Raw genomic sequence first — 17,006 nt, 5'->3', positions numbered from 1 at the left:
CACAATTATTTATATATTTACAGTAAGCATGTCCACAACAAGGAACTTGTTACTTGTTGTGTAACACTTCATAAGTAAATTGTTGTTGTTGTTACACTTCATTAGTAAATAAAAGCAAGGAAACGAGCTTGCTTCTCCTGTAATAAGCTTGTTATTCTTGTCATAAACAACTTCTGACAGTCTTGATGGCATGCCACTTCATTCCTAAATGCTCATGGCACTGCCATTGTATTTCTACATTGAACCTGTACCTACTTCATACTTTATGCATTGCACCTGTATTTTATGGGATATATTGTATTCTACTCTGAAGCGTATCATTTGGTTAGCAAAACAACCTACGCATTTAAGGTATTATTCGCGATGTTATTTATCACGAGGCAATAAATATCCAAATTATTAACAATAAATTATGCCCATTTAACAATATCAGTCATGCCCTGAGCAGGACTAAGCGATGCTGCATTTGTTGATGTAAGCTGTTTCTTAAAACAACTTATCATTTTAATACCTTATGAAAAACACACACATACACACTCTACTGACGCTCATCTGTTAGCACCTCGCGCTGGGGCGATATTATTTTGCGCGCGCCGTATCTCGTCCTCTCTCAGTGTCCGGAGTGGGTGCCCGCCGTCATCCCAGTGGTGTAGTGGCCTCCGCTCAGCAGATGGAGAGGTGAGCGGCTGCCGAGGACCCCGACTCGGTCCATCGGACGCACGGACCATCAGCCGAGTGGTGACAGCCTTCCCCGCCGCGGAGGGCCAGCGGGACCTCTCTGCTGGGCGACCACCTAGAGAGTAGAAAATTGAACGTTATAGAGGCACTTTATTATACGGGTGTTGATATGCAGGATCTCAAAAAGCTCAAAGGTATGTGCCATTTAATCACATTTCTAGAAAGATTATCCAGACAAAAAAGAAAAATGCATAAGTAACTATACTGGAAAATAAATCACGTTATGAAATGTAACAAAGTAACTATTCATTTAATAATAATGTATTTTCACAGCAGCAGCTAAGAAATCTAGCGTTATCACGTCTCACTGTGGCTCCCTCACCGGTTGGTTAGAGGCAGTGGAGGGACGCCGCGGGGACTGAATGCCGCCTCGAATGTAGCCGCGATACTGGGGAGCGGGTCCGGCCCAGCTGCGGACGAGGGGTCCCCTCCGACGAGCGAGGACCCCCTGCTGATGGCGGTAGCGTCCATTCGGCGGCACACCCAGATAGGATCCCCCCGGCGGCCGGCCAGGGGGGCCACCCGGCGGGTGGGGCAGCCAGTTCCGCAGCAGCTTCTGAATGTCTTCTCCATACTGAATCCGGTCCGTGTCTGTTTTTGATTGGAATTTTACTGGCAGGTAGCCCAGCCAGCCCAGACACATGAGTAGGCCCATGGTAGCCGTTCCAACCATTCTGGAGACCTGTCGGCAGGACGGGACATCATTACTAACAACATCGGCGCTAGCAAGAATATTATACTCGCCACATTATGTGGTAAGTGGTAAGTGGTAACAGATAAACGCTTTGTGGCAAGTATGTGTGTGCGACAGATGGCATAAAGACAGCACTTCAAGCATTGATCAAACATGACGTCATGTATGTAGGTACACTGTATAACAGATAATTATCGCATGTAGTGCATGCATCATCTGTAATAACACACATAATAGTAGAGTGATGCAGTAATACATGCGGCGCTGCATCAGCTTCAATGTGTTTGTCATGTACACAAAGGAAGCGTTGTACTAAAAACGACTAAAAACTTGCAATTCATTCGAAATTGACTACAGCTTGCAATTCAGTTTTATGTTGTTACAGGGTGATCATTTTGGACTGATATAAACTGAATGTCGCAGCGTGCAAAGATAGAACAATAAATTTTGATCTCACGTGTTGGTTTACATGAAGGACAATTGGATATTTTTTATCAACATTGCCCAAGTTTGTTCCAAGTTTCGGTCAAAATCATTCGTTTTATATCAAGCTCTTTTTGAACATCTAAGCGTAACGATGTAATCGCTAAAACGTATATATCATTTGGATGACTTTGCAACATAGCGAATTCATGGCGCACATGCAAAATCAAGAATACGGTGATACGGGTTTCCTGGAACCTACACAAGATCAGTACACTGAGGCACTCAGAAAAACAGTCATGCCTGAGTGGACATCGTTGACGGAATTGCCTTCAATTACACTGGTTTGGCGGACCCGGGGAAGGTAGGTACCCTGGTACAGCCTTCTAGAGGATGCTGTAACCTGTCGTTTGGCCAGCTTTTCATGACCAAATCACGCGTCTCCGGTGCTGGTTTCAACAAGGTGATGCGTCTCCAGTTCCACACAACTGCGCCTGTCATTGAGTTCCTGTGCCCCAAAGATGGTAAACCGATAGTTTCCACACAACCGTGCCTATCAGCGAGTTCCTGTGCCCCAAAGATGGTAAACCTAAAGCTTTGCGGATAAGCGGTCAGGCATGGCCGTGGCTTAAAGCCCGGACTTCTCGTAACGATACTTCCGTGTCTCGTTTCAAGAATGACAGTTGTGGTCAGATGTGAGCCGGAGACAGTTCTTCACCTAGAGCTGGTAGTAGAGGATTTTACCCGGAGCATGGGACGACAAAAAAAACAGCAGAAAATGACGAGACGCAGCGACGTTGAGCGGAGCTCACCCGGTCGGCGGTCCGCGAGGGGTGTACTCGTATATGACGTATATATTTTGAGCATCTCCTCTAAGACGACTATTTACGATGATGTCTGGCTGTGTGTTCCAGATAAAATGTCATACCGTATGTGTTCGATGGGTGCAGGGTTTAAAAAAAAATTGCCGACTCGACTCATCATTCAACTTCCGAAACCTCTGACTCAACTCTGACTCAAACAAGCAGTTGATTTTGCCTTTGACTCGACTCATGACTCAAGCAGCTCAATGAAAATATGAGTCGACTCAAACTTAACTCATTTTTTGTGGAGTCAAGTGAGTTGACTCATATTGACTCAGATAAAAATTTGTTGAGCTGGGGGGGGGGGGGGAGGGGTGAAAAAAATCCGGCAGCAGGGCCAGGGCTAAGTTGTTAAGCGGGGGGGGAGGCAATGCAAAGCTTTTATATATTTTTTCTAGAAAGTTGAGTCAGCTGACTCATGTTCCTAAATGTTTGACTCAACTCAATGTGAAAAGTTATTTTACTGACTCAACTCTGACTCAACTCAACACCTTAATACTTTTGTCCGACTCAACTCTGACTCAATTCAACAGCTCCACATTTTATCCGACACGACACAAATCTGACTCAGTTGAGTCAGAGTTGATTCAAATTTCTGACTCGACTCATGAGTTAAGCACAACCCTGGATGAGTGTATTTGATTTTGTTATCCAGCTTAAACCTCGCCCGTATCGGTGTTTTCCCAGCCGCGAACGTATAAGGGGGGGGGGGGCGTTGGACCTCCTTGCCATTCAGCCCCTGATTAAGCTAGCTGACCTTTCGTGACCTGATCTGATCAAGTTTTGCACTTAACAACATCATGTATACTTACGCTTGGTATCCGCAAAAGTATGTGCCTTTAGCATAGAGATATGAGTAAAGCCCAGATTGTGCTTGATGTGAATTGTTTAACGCCTCTCCCCTACAACCAGTCAACCGCATTATGTAATATTGAATAGCCAATTCATGCGCAGGTCAAGCATATGAGACGCTACATTTTTCATAGGCTACCAGAGCTGTGCGAGTGTGCCCGTTTCACGACCAAGTTTGTCAGCTGACAGTCATCAGATTACCCGCAGTGAGCACTGTAAGGATGTCGCGGGACGTTAGGTGTGGGGTTCAAAGCCCTGCCCCGCCGGTAAACATGTCAAAATTTGAATCTTTAGCGCCCTCCACCCCCATTCAGCTGCGTTATGAAATATAGGAACCAGTGTCATGCGCAGGTCAGGCACATGAAACGCTGCATTTTTCATAAGAGCGCGTGCGAGTGTGTCCGTTTGCCACCGAGTTGGTCGGGTGGTCCTGTCATCAGATTACCCAGCGAGCACCGCTCGGATGTCGCCGGGCGTTACAGGCGGGGGTCAAAGCCCGGCCCGACCCGCCAGGCGCCAGAAGACATGCCAAAAACTCGATACTATCACCTCATATGCAAATGTTTTTCGTAGGCGTCGCGCGAAACATTTGAAACATCGAACAGCGAACAGTGCCCATACATCAGTGACCACGCACAGCAGGGCTGAGATGGCCCAATCTGATACCTAGCCACAGGCACAACACCGATCACACCATAGCTGAAGACACACTGGTGGTGGCAAAGCTGAAAACGTTCACATCCACGCAACTACAACGCTGCCCCGGACACACTGAAAACGAGCTGCTGTTAGCAGTCACACACACAAAAGAGGCACAGCGTAGAGCATCTCTAACAAAGTTCAGATGATCTGCGGTAATATCACGTGCCGAACACCAAATGACGGGAGTGTTTGAAAGCTCCTCTTCTAATTTGGCTCCTGAACCTTACACTGACAAGCCGCGCAGAAGGTGCTCCAAATGACATCAGGAATGTAAATGGTGACATTTGCTTATTTTTCAAGACAGATTAACTATCAAGGTTCAAGTAAAATGTTTCTTTTTTGGACATTCTGATGTGATTTTACGCATAGGTATTTACGTCTGGACAGTGAGTGGCGTTGGAGAGGCCTGATTTTACATGACCCATAGCTCGTAAACAACAAAGGAATCCACAACACGAGGCATACCTTTTATCATTTTTTCAACGTTTCCACGCAGCAGTAGATTGTTGAAAACAACTGTTGCGTGATTGTTGAGTGCTTGTGTAGGTTTACCTACAATAAGCCTATACCTATATAGGCAGCTGGCGCTGCTATTAGGCAAGGGATGACTCGATCTCTTGTGTATGCGTAGTAACTTGGTTATTAATCCGCGCGCCGCTGGGTCTCGGATTTCTACCCCCGCTGGGGGAGAGGAAGGTTGAACATCCCCGTTCTAACTCCTTCGCCTATTTCGACATTCGATTTTTTTTTTCGACAAAGCGGCGCATAGTTCAAAAACGGATAGAGCTACAGCGCCGCGGAATAGCGTATTCGATAGGTTTTTCAACGCTCTTTCTGCTCACTGTCCTCAGATTTGACCTAGCTTCAACAGTTTAGCATCCAGACTCCAGAGAACAAAAACTGTCAAAAAAGGCTTTTGTGGAAAGGGTTTTTCTGCACTAACTTTCGTCACAAACTCTGCACGAGCTTACGTTTACCGACATCGTGTCCTCTTGTCGAGACGCGTCGGATAAACTATAATTTGACCTTGAAAGTTTAACTAAAAAATATGACCTCAGGTCAAGGTCATGGCCTAAGACATGACCAAAAAGGTCTTGTTGCATATCAGTTGATTCGTATTTTTGGGCTGAACACATCTAAGGCATTTTCATCGCTCTAGCATGCCTCTATCACAAATTACTAGCAAGAAACAGTTGAACACCTTTCCTGACCTGAGATAACCTCAGAGACACAAAGAGGAGCCACGAGTGCCACATACATACCGTTTCCCTATCCATTGCTGACAATTTTAAGACGGTTATCACTCGGTGTAGTTATGACAAGGATTGGAACCTTTCCTGTGGTGAGGTCACTTGATGGGACCTTGTGATGTGACCTTGAGAGACCTTCGTCTGAAATTTTACAACATTTGCAGAAAATATGTATTCTAAGGTATGCCAAAAGTGATGTCGCTTCACGCCGCCACTTTGAAGATATTTGCAAAAAAAAAAAAACCGGAGGGGTGTTTAACCCGCGCCGGGCCGGGGCCGGTGTTTGAACACCCCATTGCGGTTTTTCGCAGATATCTCAAAAACGGCGGCGCTCCGCGCCGCCGTTTTTGGCACACCTGTTCGTGCATCTTTTCCGCACATGTTGTGAAAATTTCAGACCCAGGTCACCTTAGGTCAGGTCACCAGGTCACGCCAAGTGACCTCACCTCAGAAAAAATAAGAATGCTCGTCATAGCTACACCGACTGAACGATTGCCTTGAAACTTTCAGCGATTGATTACAGCAACACTATCTATAAAATGTTTATCTCGGAATTTTGATATCGGTGACCTAAGGTCAGGTCAATTTTGCGGCCTCTCCACTCCACTATAAGGCAATGGGAGAAAATTGAAAAGCGTCTGTTTTGCACGAACGCTATTCTAGACACTCTCAAACATCGAGATATAGGTAAAATAGACACACTGAACCAGAAAATTGCAACTGTGACCCCTCGTTATGTCCCCGAGGTCATCTCAGGTCACGAACAGAATCTAACAGTTTTTCGATGATAACTTCTGATAGAGGCGTGCTAGAGCGCTGAAAATGCCTTAGATGTGTTCGGCTCGACGTTGCGGATCGACTGATATGCAACATGACCTTTTCCGGTCAGGTCATGACCTTGACCTGAGGTCAAATTTTCAAGTTGACCTTTCAAGGTCAAATTATAGTTCATTCCACGCGTCTCGACGAGAGGAACACGATGCTGGCAAAAGTAATGTCATAGCTCTTTTGAGTCAAAAGTTATTGCCGAAAAAAAACGTTTTTCGTAAAAACGGCTATTTTTGGAGTTTTTGCCCTCTGGAGGCTAAACCGTTGACCTGAGGTCAAATCTGAGAACATTACTCAGAAAGGTCTGTAAAAGGGCTATCGAATGCGGTTTTTTGCGGCGCTGTAGCTCTATCGGTTCCCGAGATAGCCGTTGGCAGTTTCCAAAATGTTGAAATAGTCAACCTTTTACATTTGGTGACCTCTGGTGACCTGACCTTTGACCTGACCCAAAAAATGACCGAAGTGTTTTCGTCCTTATTTTTGACGTTCTTTCGATTGCCGCTTACCGCGTGTCGCTACGTGGCCCAGGAGCCGAGTTAGAAGGGGGGGGGGTGTTCAAACACCCCCCCGCGGCCCGGCGCGGAATCTCAGAGCACCGGCCCGGCGCGGGTTAACCCTCGCCGGACCTATTGGATTTCTACATACGCGCCGGCCGAGGGGTAGCCGCGATTTTGGCAGCATCGTGTTCGCCTCGCTCAGGCACAACGAATGATATACTTTTTGTTTGGGTGAGGTCAACTTAGGGTGTTGACCTCAGGTCACGGCCAGGTCAGCGCCCCCAGGTCACGGAATTGGTCGAAGTAGGTCATGTCGCATATCATTCGATTCGGCAGGTCTTCCTGACTGAGTCCATTGGTGGCTTTTCCGACTCACTAGCTCAATTTGATCGAGAGTTATTGACGAAAAACTAATATGACCCTAATGACGTCATAAATGACGTCACGCAAGGTCAACATTGCAAAATTGAGGCATGTAACCTTGCAAGGAGTGCATCAAATCACGATTCTGTGTGCTTGAGATAGTTTGAGATCGTTCCCGGCGCCAGACTAGGTACATAGCAGTTTTCATTTTTCCCCATTTACTTATAATGGTGACCGGTGAGGTCACGAAAATGACCTGACGTCATATGACCTTTAGGAGAAATCTGAGATACACAAGTTGTGAGAATCGTAATGGATATTAGATCCTGCAAGTTTCATTTCCCTGTGAAAGCTCTCCTGGCAGTGAGGGCGTTGCGAAGCTGCGACATCTGAAAACCGTGCAGAGGTTCACTTATGACGTCATTCATAGGTCAGTGAGCTGATCTGACCCGAAAATGCGGTTGGTGTCAAAAGATCCGGCTTGAAGCAAAGGCCAGGTATGACAAGTTTCAGCTCTCTATCTCCAGCGTGTTCGGAGCTATCGCGAAAAAACCCTATGGGGGGGGGGGGGGCGGCACCCCCTCGGCCGGCGAGGGTTAAACACCCCCACCCCCATATCCAACAGGGTACGGGTTAACCCGCGCCGTGCTGGTGGTCTGAGTTTTCCGTGTCGTGTTGGGGGGGGGGGGGGGGGTTCATGCCCCCTCTAACTCGGCTCCTGGGCCACGTAGCGACACTCGGTAGGCGGCAATCGAAAGAGCGTCCAAAAACAGGGCAAAGACACTTTGTTCGTTTCTATATCAGGCCAGATCAGGTCAGGCCACCAGAGGCAAGCAAAGGTAAAACGTTGGCTATCTAAAACATTTTCCAAACACAGGCACATAACTTGGGAACTCATAGAGCTACCTACAGCGCTGCGGAAAAGCGCATTCGATAGCCCTTTTAAAGTTCTTTCTGGAACGTGACCTTAGATTTGACCTCAGGTCAACTGTTTAGCCTCCAGAGGGAAAACTTCCAGAATAAACGTTTTTACAAAAAAAAGTTTTGCAAAAAAATGTTAACGTTTGACTCTAGAGATTCTAGACATCATTTTTCCAGTATCGCGTTCCTCTTGTCGAGACGCGTCGAATGAACTATAATTTGACGTTGAATTGAAAGGTCATTTGGAAATTTGACCTCAGGTCAAGGTGATGACCTGACCGGAAAATCCATCCTGCATAGGTATCAGCCGATCCGTATCGTCGAGCTGAACACATCTGGGGTGTTTTCAACGCTCTAGCATGTCTCTATCAAAAGTTATTGTCAAAAACTGCTGGGGACGTTTCGTGACCTAAGATGACCTCTGTGACATCAGGAGGGGTTTTAGGTGAAATTTTCCTATGCAATGTGTGAAGTTAACTTGTATCCCGATGTTTGGTAGTGTCTTTGAGAGCATTCATCCAAAACAGACGCCATTCAATTTCCTCCCATTGACTTATAATGGAGAGGTTACAAAACTGTCCTGACCTTAGGTCACAGATATCAAAATTCCGAGATATATATTTTATAGGTAATTTTATAAATATCAATTGCGATCGTTCAGTCGGTGTAGCTATAGCGAGTAGCTATAGCATTGGCACTTTTTCTTAGGTAAGGTCACTTGACGTGACCTGGTGCCCTGACCTTGAACGACCCGGGTTGGCGGGTTGACCTTGATTGACATCTAGTTGGTGTTTGCAAGCTGCAAGAACGCCTGGGTCGGGTCAACTGAGGTCAACTAAGGTCAAACTACGTTTTTGCTAATAACTTGGCACACATGGAGGCCGGAGCTTCAAAAATGGTGTCATTGATTTTCTTGTGATCTGGCGATTCGAATGATATGCAATATAATGCATTTTGATTAACCTAAACTTGATTAATTACTTTAATAATTCTAAGACAATTCTAAGTTCACTAAAATTGGTAACAAATTAAGGATATCATTCGATGCGCACGGACTCTTTTTTTGCTCTATCTTTATTAGATACAATGTTATAAGCGAAAAACTTATGACATTTTTAAGCGAAACTTTTGCACTTATACCCCCCAAAACCAGTAGCAGCGGAACACCTTCAATTAAGGAGGGGCGGGGGAGCACTGCCGACTTTCGGTCCCTTTCTTTCCATGCAACGCCCATAGGGCTAATGTTAACCCGCGCCCTGGTGGGGTCTGTTTATAACGCGACCTGGTGGGGGGGGGGGGGGCTATTTTTTGCCTCCCCTCGTATCTCCGAAACTACTGGACGGATCCACAAAATTCAAACGTCGTTCGAAAGTCCAGTCAAATCTGTCTTGGGAAATTTAATTTCATTGATCTCGGGTTCACTGATGAAGTCGCAGGTCAGGTCAAAGATAAGATGTTTTGCCGGTCACGGGTCTTGGGAATGCGCTATAACATCGAATAAAACGCATTTTATCGAAAATCAGCAATAGGGCGTCAGTTGCCTAGTGCATATGTTGCTATTAGAGGTCACTGATAACACCAGGTCAGGTCACAGGTCAGGTCACCAAGGGTCAGCACATGAACCCAACTTTACTAGGGCTGTGTGATGTATGTTTTATGGCCAATTTTTCATTTCAAACTAATCGATTATAAGACTATTAGGAATGGTTGGGGCATTTCCTGGTGGAGGTCAGGTCAATGCCAGGTCAAAAAAGGCCAAATTTCAAAGTTGATATTGCTGCATAAAATGGGTATTGATTCGATGCAGCTCGTCACGGTGAGCCTAATGGTGAACTTTGTTTTGCGCTACGTGGTCTAGAATTGCTAAAAAAAAAAATGAGTTTGAAAATTTGACGTCATCAATTTTGAACAGTTTTTTCGCTATATCTTGGCCAAAAGGAGAAATATCGATCTACAATTTGGCATGTGATTAGTAGTCGGTAAGGGCTATCACATATGTTCCGGGTTTTCGAAAGTCAAACAACTTTTTGGATTTTTTCGCTACACCTTGTAATTCTACACCTTGTATGTATTAAACGTTTTTCTGTATCTTCAACGCTATAGGCCTGACAGCTGACAGACAACAGCAAAACAGGCCTCAAGGTAGTGAAGGTTGCTCGTATATGAAGTCATGGATGGTATATAGGGAGTTGATTTTTCCCGCGTTGACTTATCCCTCGCCGGCCGAGTGGGTGGGCGGGTGCCGCCCCCATAGGTTTTTTTCGCGATAGCTCCAAACACGCTGGCGATAGAGAGCTGAAACATGGCATACCTGACCTTTGATTCAAGCAGGATCTTTTGACACCAACCGCATTTTTGGGTCAGGTCAGGTCACTGACCTATGACGTCATAAGTGAACCTCTGCACGGTCTTCAGATGTCGCAACTTCGCAACGCCCTCACTGCTAGAGGAGATGTCACAGGGAAATGAAACTTGCAGGATCTAGTATCCATTATAAGTCTCACAACTTGTTTATCTCAGATTTTTCCTAAAGGTCATATGAGGTCAGGTCATTTTCGTGACCTCACCATTACCTATAAGTCAATGGGGAAAAAATGAAAACTGCTATTCTGGCGCCGGGAACGATCTCCAACTATATCAAGCACACAGAATCGTGATTTGATGCACTCCTTGCAAGGTTAGATGCGTCACTTTTGCAATGCTGACCTTGTGTGACGTCATTTATGACGTCATCAAGGTCATATTAGTTTTTCGTCAATAACTCCCTCTCATATTGAGCAAGCGAGTCAGTCGGGAAGCCACCAATGGACTCAGGAAGACCTGCCGAATCGAATGATATGCGACATGACCTCTTTCGACCAACTTCGTGACCTGGGGGTGCTGACCTGACCTTAACCTGAGGTCAACACCCTAAGTTGATCTGGCCCGAACAAAAAGTATATCATTCGACGCGCCTGAGCAAGGCGAACACGATGCTGCCAAAATCGCGGCTCTGTGGCCGTTTTTTGCGAAGTTATTCACCAAAAACTGAACCATACCTTGGGGCACTTGACCTGACCTCAGAGGTCACCGGTTGACCTAGGACCTTAAAATTGGGTACCAATCTCTGCGTCTCGTAACGGCGCACACGCTCGTTTTTTTTCCGCGACGTGCTAGCTCCACCAGGGGCGAAACGGCGAGGGGGGTCGTACCCCTCCGGCCGGCGCGTATGTAGAAAACCAATAGGTCCGGCGAGGGTTATAATGAGGAAGTCGAGAAATTGACCTGAACTTAGGTCACCGATATCAAAATTCCGAGATATACAAATTATAACTACCAATGACCTAATAGCATCTTGCGACTTTCAAAGGCGTCCGTCACCTACTGTAGCTCTGGCACGGCGACAAAGTTGCAAAAAGTGACTTGAGGTTGGGTCATTCAAAGTGACCTGGTGACCTGACCTTAAAAGTTAGAAGGTTCAAACTTGCACACCATGTGTAAAATTTATTAAAAAAATAGTCATACTGAATTTCGTGACGCTACGCGCCGCGGTTTTCCCGCTATTCACGAAAAACCTCAGGGGGAGGGGGGCGATAACCGCCCCCCCCGTCGCGTCGGTGCGCGGGTTAAAATGGAAAAATCAAGGAGGGGCATGGTGCCTCGGTGCCCCCCCCGTTCCGCCGCCTATGCCCAAAACCCCCCTAAATATTGACTTAGAGTCACCAAATTTTCAAAAGGGCGACATCTCCTATCGATCTATGGATCGAGATATCTTATGGATACTATGGCGAGACCTACCCTGTAAATTTGGCGTTTCTAAGTGCCCTAGGAGCCAATCACCGAGGGGGTCGTACCCCCCCCCCCCCCTTCGCCGTCCGTGTTATGAAAGAGGCCCTCGCCTGGCGAGGGTTAAAAAGCCTTCTCTGCAAAAACATAAATGTTGACGGCAGTTCTGTCAGGCATACTCTAAAGGCATCATCCAGAGGACTCAGGATGCCTTTAGAGTATTGACCTTATAGGTCAGATATGCATTCTGCATATTCTGTGTTCTGTGTTATGTACTTGCACTAGCCTACTGCAGGCCTAGTAGCCCATTTACATCATGGAGTAAACCAGAAGACACAGCATATGCACACGACGATGAAGACAGCATATCACATTTACGTTCACTGAGAATGAGCGAGCCGTCGGATGTCCGATAAAGCAGAACACGATGGTGCCAACATGTCAACGGTTGGTGTATGCTGCAAGAAGCGGTTACAAAGCACAGGGGTACGGACAGTGAACCCTGACTTCACAATATTCACACGATCAGTTCTCTATATACCGTGACACGATCGAACGCTGCGGGTACATCTATGTCTGTCGAGAGATTCTATTTGGGACTGCTAGGGCAAGGCAATCTGTTGGGGGGCAGTCGATCCCACTGCAATGCACATACATTGAGTAGGAATGAAAGATCAGCCTGTACAAAACGGGACTTAATCGAGCACAGACCAAAGCGGTTCAGGAGACACGCGTTATCCAGACTGGAAAAATCTCCCTCGAAGTTCGATGCCACGACACATATAGAAGGATGCTCGATTCGATCGACTCTCGAGCCCCACATGAACGTGTTTTTTTTTTCTTCCTATGCTTCTGCGAGGTTTATATCTCCGCAGTATGCAACCACTGGATCGATTCATTGGCGCAGTTTTTTTTTTGTAGAGTAGTTTCGTCCTTTCTACCTAGTATTGAACTATTCCCGAAGCATGTGGGCGATCTCTAATACTTGTGCTACATGGAAAAAAGAAGAGGTGTCAGTTTTGTAACCATTGCATTACTTAGCCATAACTGGGCCGATTGCGCTGAAACTTGGCATGTGGGTAGGTACCCACCGGGAAATGCATTTCCATGTGCGTTTCCAAACTGTTACCTACCCATCGGTCACAGTTTGGGTGCTACTGCACGTGCGCACGTGCAGGAGTCGCTTCCAAATGTGGAGAACGACTGGGCTGATTGTGTTCAAGTTTGGCACGCGATAACGGACGGGCCGACAAGTAGGGTGCCGTGCAAAAGTCAGTTGCAAATGTTCCCTCGCAACACCACACGTGCAGTTTTCGCCCTCACGGTCGCTTGTTTGTCACCCTAAAAGGCGCCCTACTACTGGTTACGGTCATTTACATGACTTATCTGAGGAGTTACAACTTACAATGCCTCTAGCCATAGCGCAGGATATGTAACTTAAGTATATAGCCAATAGCCATAGACCCATACATACCGAAGTCTATGGTGTAACAGGATATAGTCAGTAATAAAACACTGAGCACAGCAAACGAGCTGTTGAATACAAAAGCGGACAAACCGACCCTCGCTTACCCCATCCAGTTTCGGGAAGTCCTCCGGATCCAAGTGGAACTCCCAGAAGTTGATGAACGGGTGCAAAAAGTGCTGCGGAAAGCCGCTCAGGGTGCGAGCCGACACACTACGCGAGTCTGCACCACCGGCCAGCACCAGCGGCACCACGGCGGCCACCGCCACCAGCCAGAGCGCCAGACGTGCCATGGTGACGGAGCTCCGCCTGCCGCACCTGCGCCACGACTGGCGACTGGTACGGGCGCGCCGCGCGCGGAAGGTGGCGCGGGGCGGGACTGTCCGTCAGCTTATCAGGACCGGAGAGACTGTCCGTCGGCCAGTCAGGACAGGCTGCCAGCCACTCAGGACCAACTGTCCGTCAGCTCAGCCACTCAGACAAACTGTCAGCCCTTTAGCTACTTAGGGGACCTAGCTGACATAACTCAGCTACTAAGAACCGACTGTCCGTCAGCTACTAAGAACTGACTGTTCGTCAGCAGCTTAGGACGAACTGTCAGACCTTATGCTACTTGTGACCGAGCTGACGGACCTCAGCTAAAGAAACGAATGTACATACGTCAGCCAGTCGGGGAAGACTGGCAACCTTAGCTGCTTAGGTTCGAAGTGACGTTTTGTCATTTTCGTTGCCAAGATCGTTTCGTCCGAGATTTACTCCATTTAAAAGAATGAACTGTCAAATGTCTTTTATCTTCTGTGCCATACTTGACACCATCACGTCTACTAAAGGGCACCGCTTGCTTGCACGTGCAGCGAGCGGGTATCTGCATTGTGCATACAGATTGCTGAACCCAGCTGACCAGCTAAAACACATACCTACAGTGGAATCTGTCGCGTTGAAAGTTGTCCGTCTTGACCTACTGACAGTGCGCGGGAGCTCAGTCAACCACCAGCGCGGCGGCCGGGACAGTACCGGATGGATGAAATCGAACAGCGCCAGCTCAGACAGGATGTCTTTATAAATGTGATTCATATCGGCCTGAGGTGGAGCCGAGATGCGTTATTTGTTCGGGCTCTGTTGTAAGAACCACTGACATACCAGCAGCTATAGTGTGAGGTAGAGGTGAACCATGAGCCTGATCACCTTATTGTGATATGCATCAGGGCAGAGTTCGAAGCGTTAGAGTTTGTTTGTCAAGTTCTCTGAGCGTCGGTTCCCTGCTGCCCTACATAAAGATCCCCGTGTCGCAGCTCATGAATATGCTAAGCGGATCTCTGTCCAAAAGTATTATCGGGCATCGGTGGGTCAGACGATGTGGGAGGAATTGTGACAATAATGACAGTGATGACGGTAGTGACAGCAGTGACAGTGGCAACACGCACGCTGCACCCCAGGAAGCGGGGGGGGGGGGGGGAAGCAAAACGGCCCCGCCGCGCCTTCTTCTTGGTACCTATCTATCTTCTGACGCAATGCCATTTTCGTATTCACCTCGAAGCTACCACACCTCGCGACGTCGTCTGCTCAATCTGTCCCACAGTCCTGTCGCAAACTGCAAAGCATGACTACGCCATCAACACCAAGATATCCGGTGTTGGTGCCGACCAGGTGCCGGTTCCATGGTGACAAAACGGGTCGGTACCAAGCATAGGTACCAAGTACTAACCACCTCCGCGACGCATCCCGGGAGCCGAGCTGCTCCGAACCAAACAAATTATCCACAGTGCTGTGGGAGGAGCCACAAGGAAAACACAGACCATCCCTGCATGACAATACACCGCTTCGTCCCTTCCATTTCGCTGAACCGTCTGTGTCGGATCGTCTCTCTCCTGGCTGGCGCCTGGACGGCTGGCTCCTGACACAGTTTCCCTGCGGCCTCACTAGGTATACGGAGTTCCGTCTGGCGGACAGCAGCTGCGGCCAGCAGGACACCTCGGCTGGGTGGGCGCGCCGGTCAGGTGTGCTGTGCGCGCTCCAGGACAGCCGTCACACTCCAATAACAGCTGGTGGCGCCGACCCACCGACCGACTGAAGCCTCTAACGGTGTCAGCGCAGAACCGACCGACCGGACACGGTGTGGGGATGCCAGTGAAATGAACACCGAGTCGCGGTGTAGAGGGCATGATAGCACTGACGGGGCGAGCAGCGGACACTGATCACGTGGAAAGCGCTGTCTACACTCTAAACAGTACCGGCCTCGGAAACCACCCGGGGACCTCCCGTCGTGGGTGACCAGGTCGGCGAGGCCCCAGACTCGGCCCGGCCGAAATGTCCTAAATAAGCACATAACATACATACATGGAGTCGGTACCCTGAATGCATAAATGATCACAACCGTTTTTTCCTTCGTATCATCACATTGGTTCTGAGGTCACAGAACTGTTGGTTATCGAAATTATTTTTATTTCAATATTTTTCGACGAATTGGAGCGTACCTAACTCGTAAACCAGAAGAGTTACTGCATCTCAGAAAAGCACAATCGAAATTGATAGGTGGCTTGAAGTTTTTTCATCTGCAGGTATGTCACCATTGTGTCCCAACCTAAGTTTTCGAACCAGCGTGTAAACGGTTTCACCTCCAGACTGCAAAAGGGGCATTCCACGTCAAATCGAACAAAAATGGGCTGTTTTGCACCTTACCATCAGCGATTTCATTACAAATTTGTGAGCGAGTTCCTGTGTCGCCCCGAACATTACATTGATTTTTTTTGCACATTCTGACCACAGGTCTTCTAAATATAGGGCATCGAATTTTTACAAAATGTTGCATCTTTATATTTTTGAACGACCATAACTTTGGTTGTACTTGTTTGATTTGAATGAAATAAACCTTACTGTTTAGGTAATTTCTTAAGCATTTGTTTAGAATTGCACCTACTTAAATATATGACCTTGAAATTTGCTTAACTCTGTTCTTAAGCACAAATATTGAAATAGCAAAAAACACGTCACCTTCGATTTGGCTAATTTTCATATATTTTATTGCCTACCATATTCTTAACAACCTGTGAAAAAATTAGAGTGGGCCATTCATAAGTTTTGAAGAAAATGGCACATATGCAAACGTATGTTAGCACGCGCAGTGGAGGGGGAAGAGTGAATTTCGCCCCACCCCTCCTGTTTTTCGCCAATATCTCATAGTATTAATGCGAAATTAATTATAGCTACCTGTCCAAAATTGAATTGCACATCTCATCGTGCAAGCAAGAAGAAAATCGGTTCACAACTGGTCTAGTAATAGCGGTGTAAAGTGAACATCCTGTCGCCGCGGCGACTCGGCAGCCGGCGCCGACCGCTAGCCGCCGCCTGAATTGTAGACTGTGCCGGGACGGAACGGAACGGTTCCGTCTTTACATCGCGCTCCTTACCGCTGATTACGTTCGATTCGCGTCAAATTTTGTGAGAAGACTAAGAAATGTACAGGAAATCTTATGGTGTAAGAATTTTGAAAATCGATTGGTAAACAATTGAAATATGAACGTGTAAACACAAAATTGTGATTGCTGCGTTTCCCGCGTCGGCCGATCCCGCCTCAGCCGGCGACATGTTACTCTTAGCAGGTCTCTAATTGCCATATTTATTATTGGATTAACTAGAAATTCCCCA

The 17,006-nt window shown here is 47.2% G+C and overlaps 1 protein-coding gene across 1 annotated transcript; it reads right to left on the bottom strand.

Moving 5' to 3' along the window:
* Window positions 1-13,686, bottom strand: LOC122378734. The gene is made up of 3 exons (XM_043360181.1): window positions 13,469-13,686; window positions 1,061-1,420; window positions 1-793 (listed from the first exon to the last, which is right to left on the bottom strand). The coding sequence occupies exons 1-3, from the start codon at window positions 13,652-13,654 to the stop codon at window positions 728-730; spliced, it is 612 nt and encodes a 203-aa protein (XP_043216116.1). The 5' UTR covers window positions 13,655-13,686; the 3' UTR covers window positions 1-727.
* Between the last annotated feature and the right edge of the window lie 3,320 nt (window positions 13,687-17,006).

This window comes from Amphibalanus amphitrite, unplaced genomic scaffold (assembly GCF_019059575.1).
Source record: "Amphibalanus amphitrite isolate SeventyFive unplaced genomic scaffold, NRLGWU_Aamphi_draft 000064F_arrow, whole genome shotgun sequence".
Taxonomy (NCBI): Eukaryota; Metazoa; Arthropoda; class Thecostraca; order Balanomorpha; family Balanidae; genus Amphibalanus; species Amphibalanus amphitrite.
The sequence above is the reverse complement of the archived record's forward strand: the minus strand, read 5'-3'. Positions and strand labels throughout refer to the sequence as shown.

What these genes read in the sequence shown, in the direction of transcription:
- LOC122378734 (XM_043360181.1), bottom strand. Translation starts at nt 13,654, where the DNA reads ATGGCACGTCTGGCGCTCTGGCTGGTGGCGGTGGCCGCCGTGGTGCCG. An exon ending in ACTTCCCGAAACTGGATGGG is followed by an intron (nt 1,421 to 13,468) that starts GTAAGCGAGGGT and finishes TCCTGCCGACAG; the next exon opens with GTCTCCAGAATGGTTGGAAC. An exon ending in CCACTGCCTCTAACCAACCG is followed by an intron (nt 794 to 1,060) that starts GTGAGGGAGCCA and finishes TCTACTCTCTAG; the next exon opens with GTGGTCGCCCAGCAGAGAGG.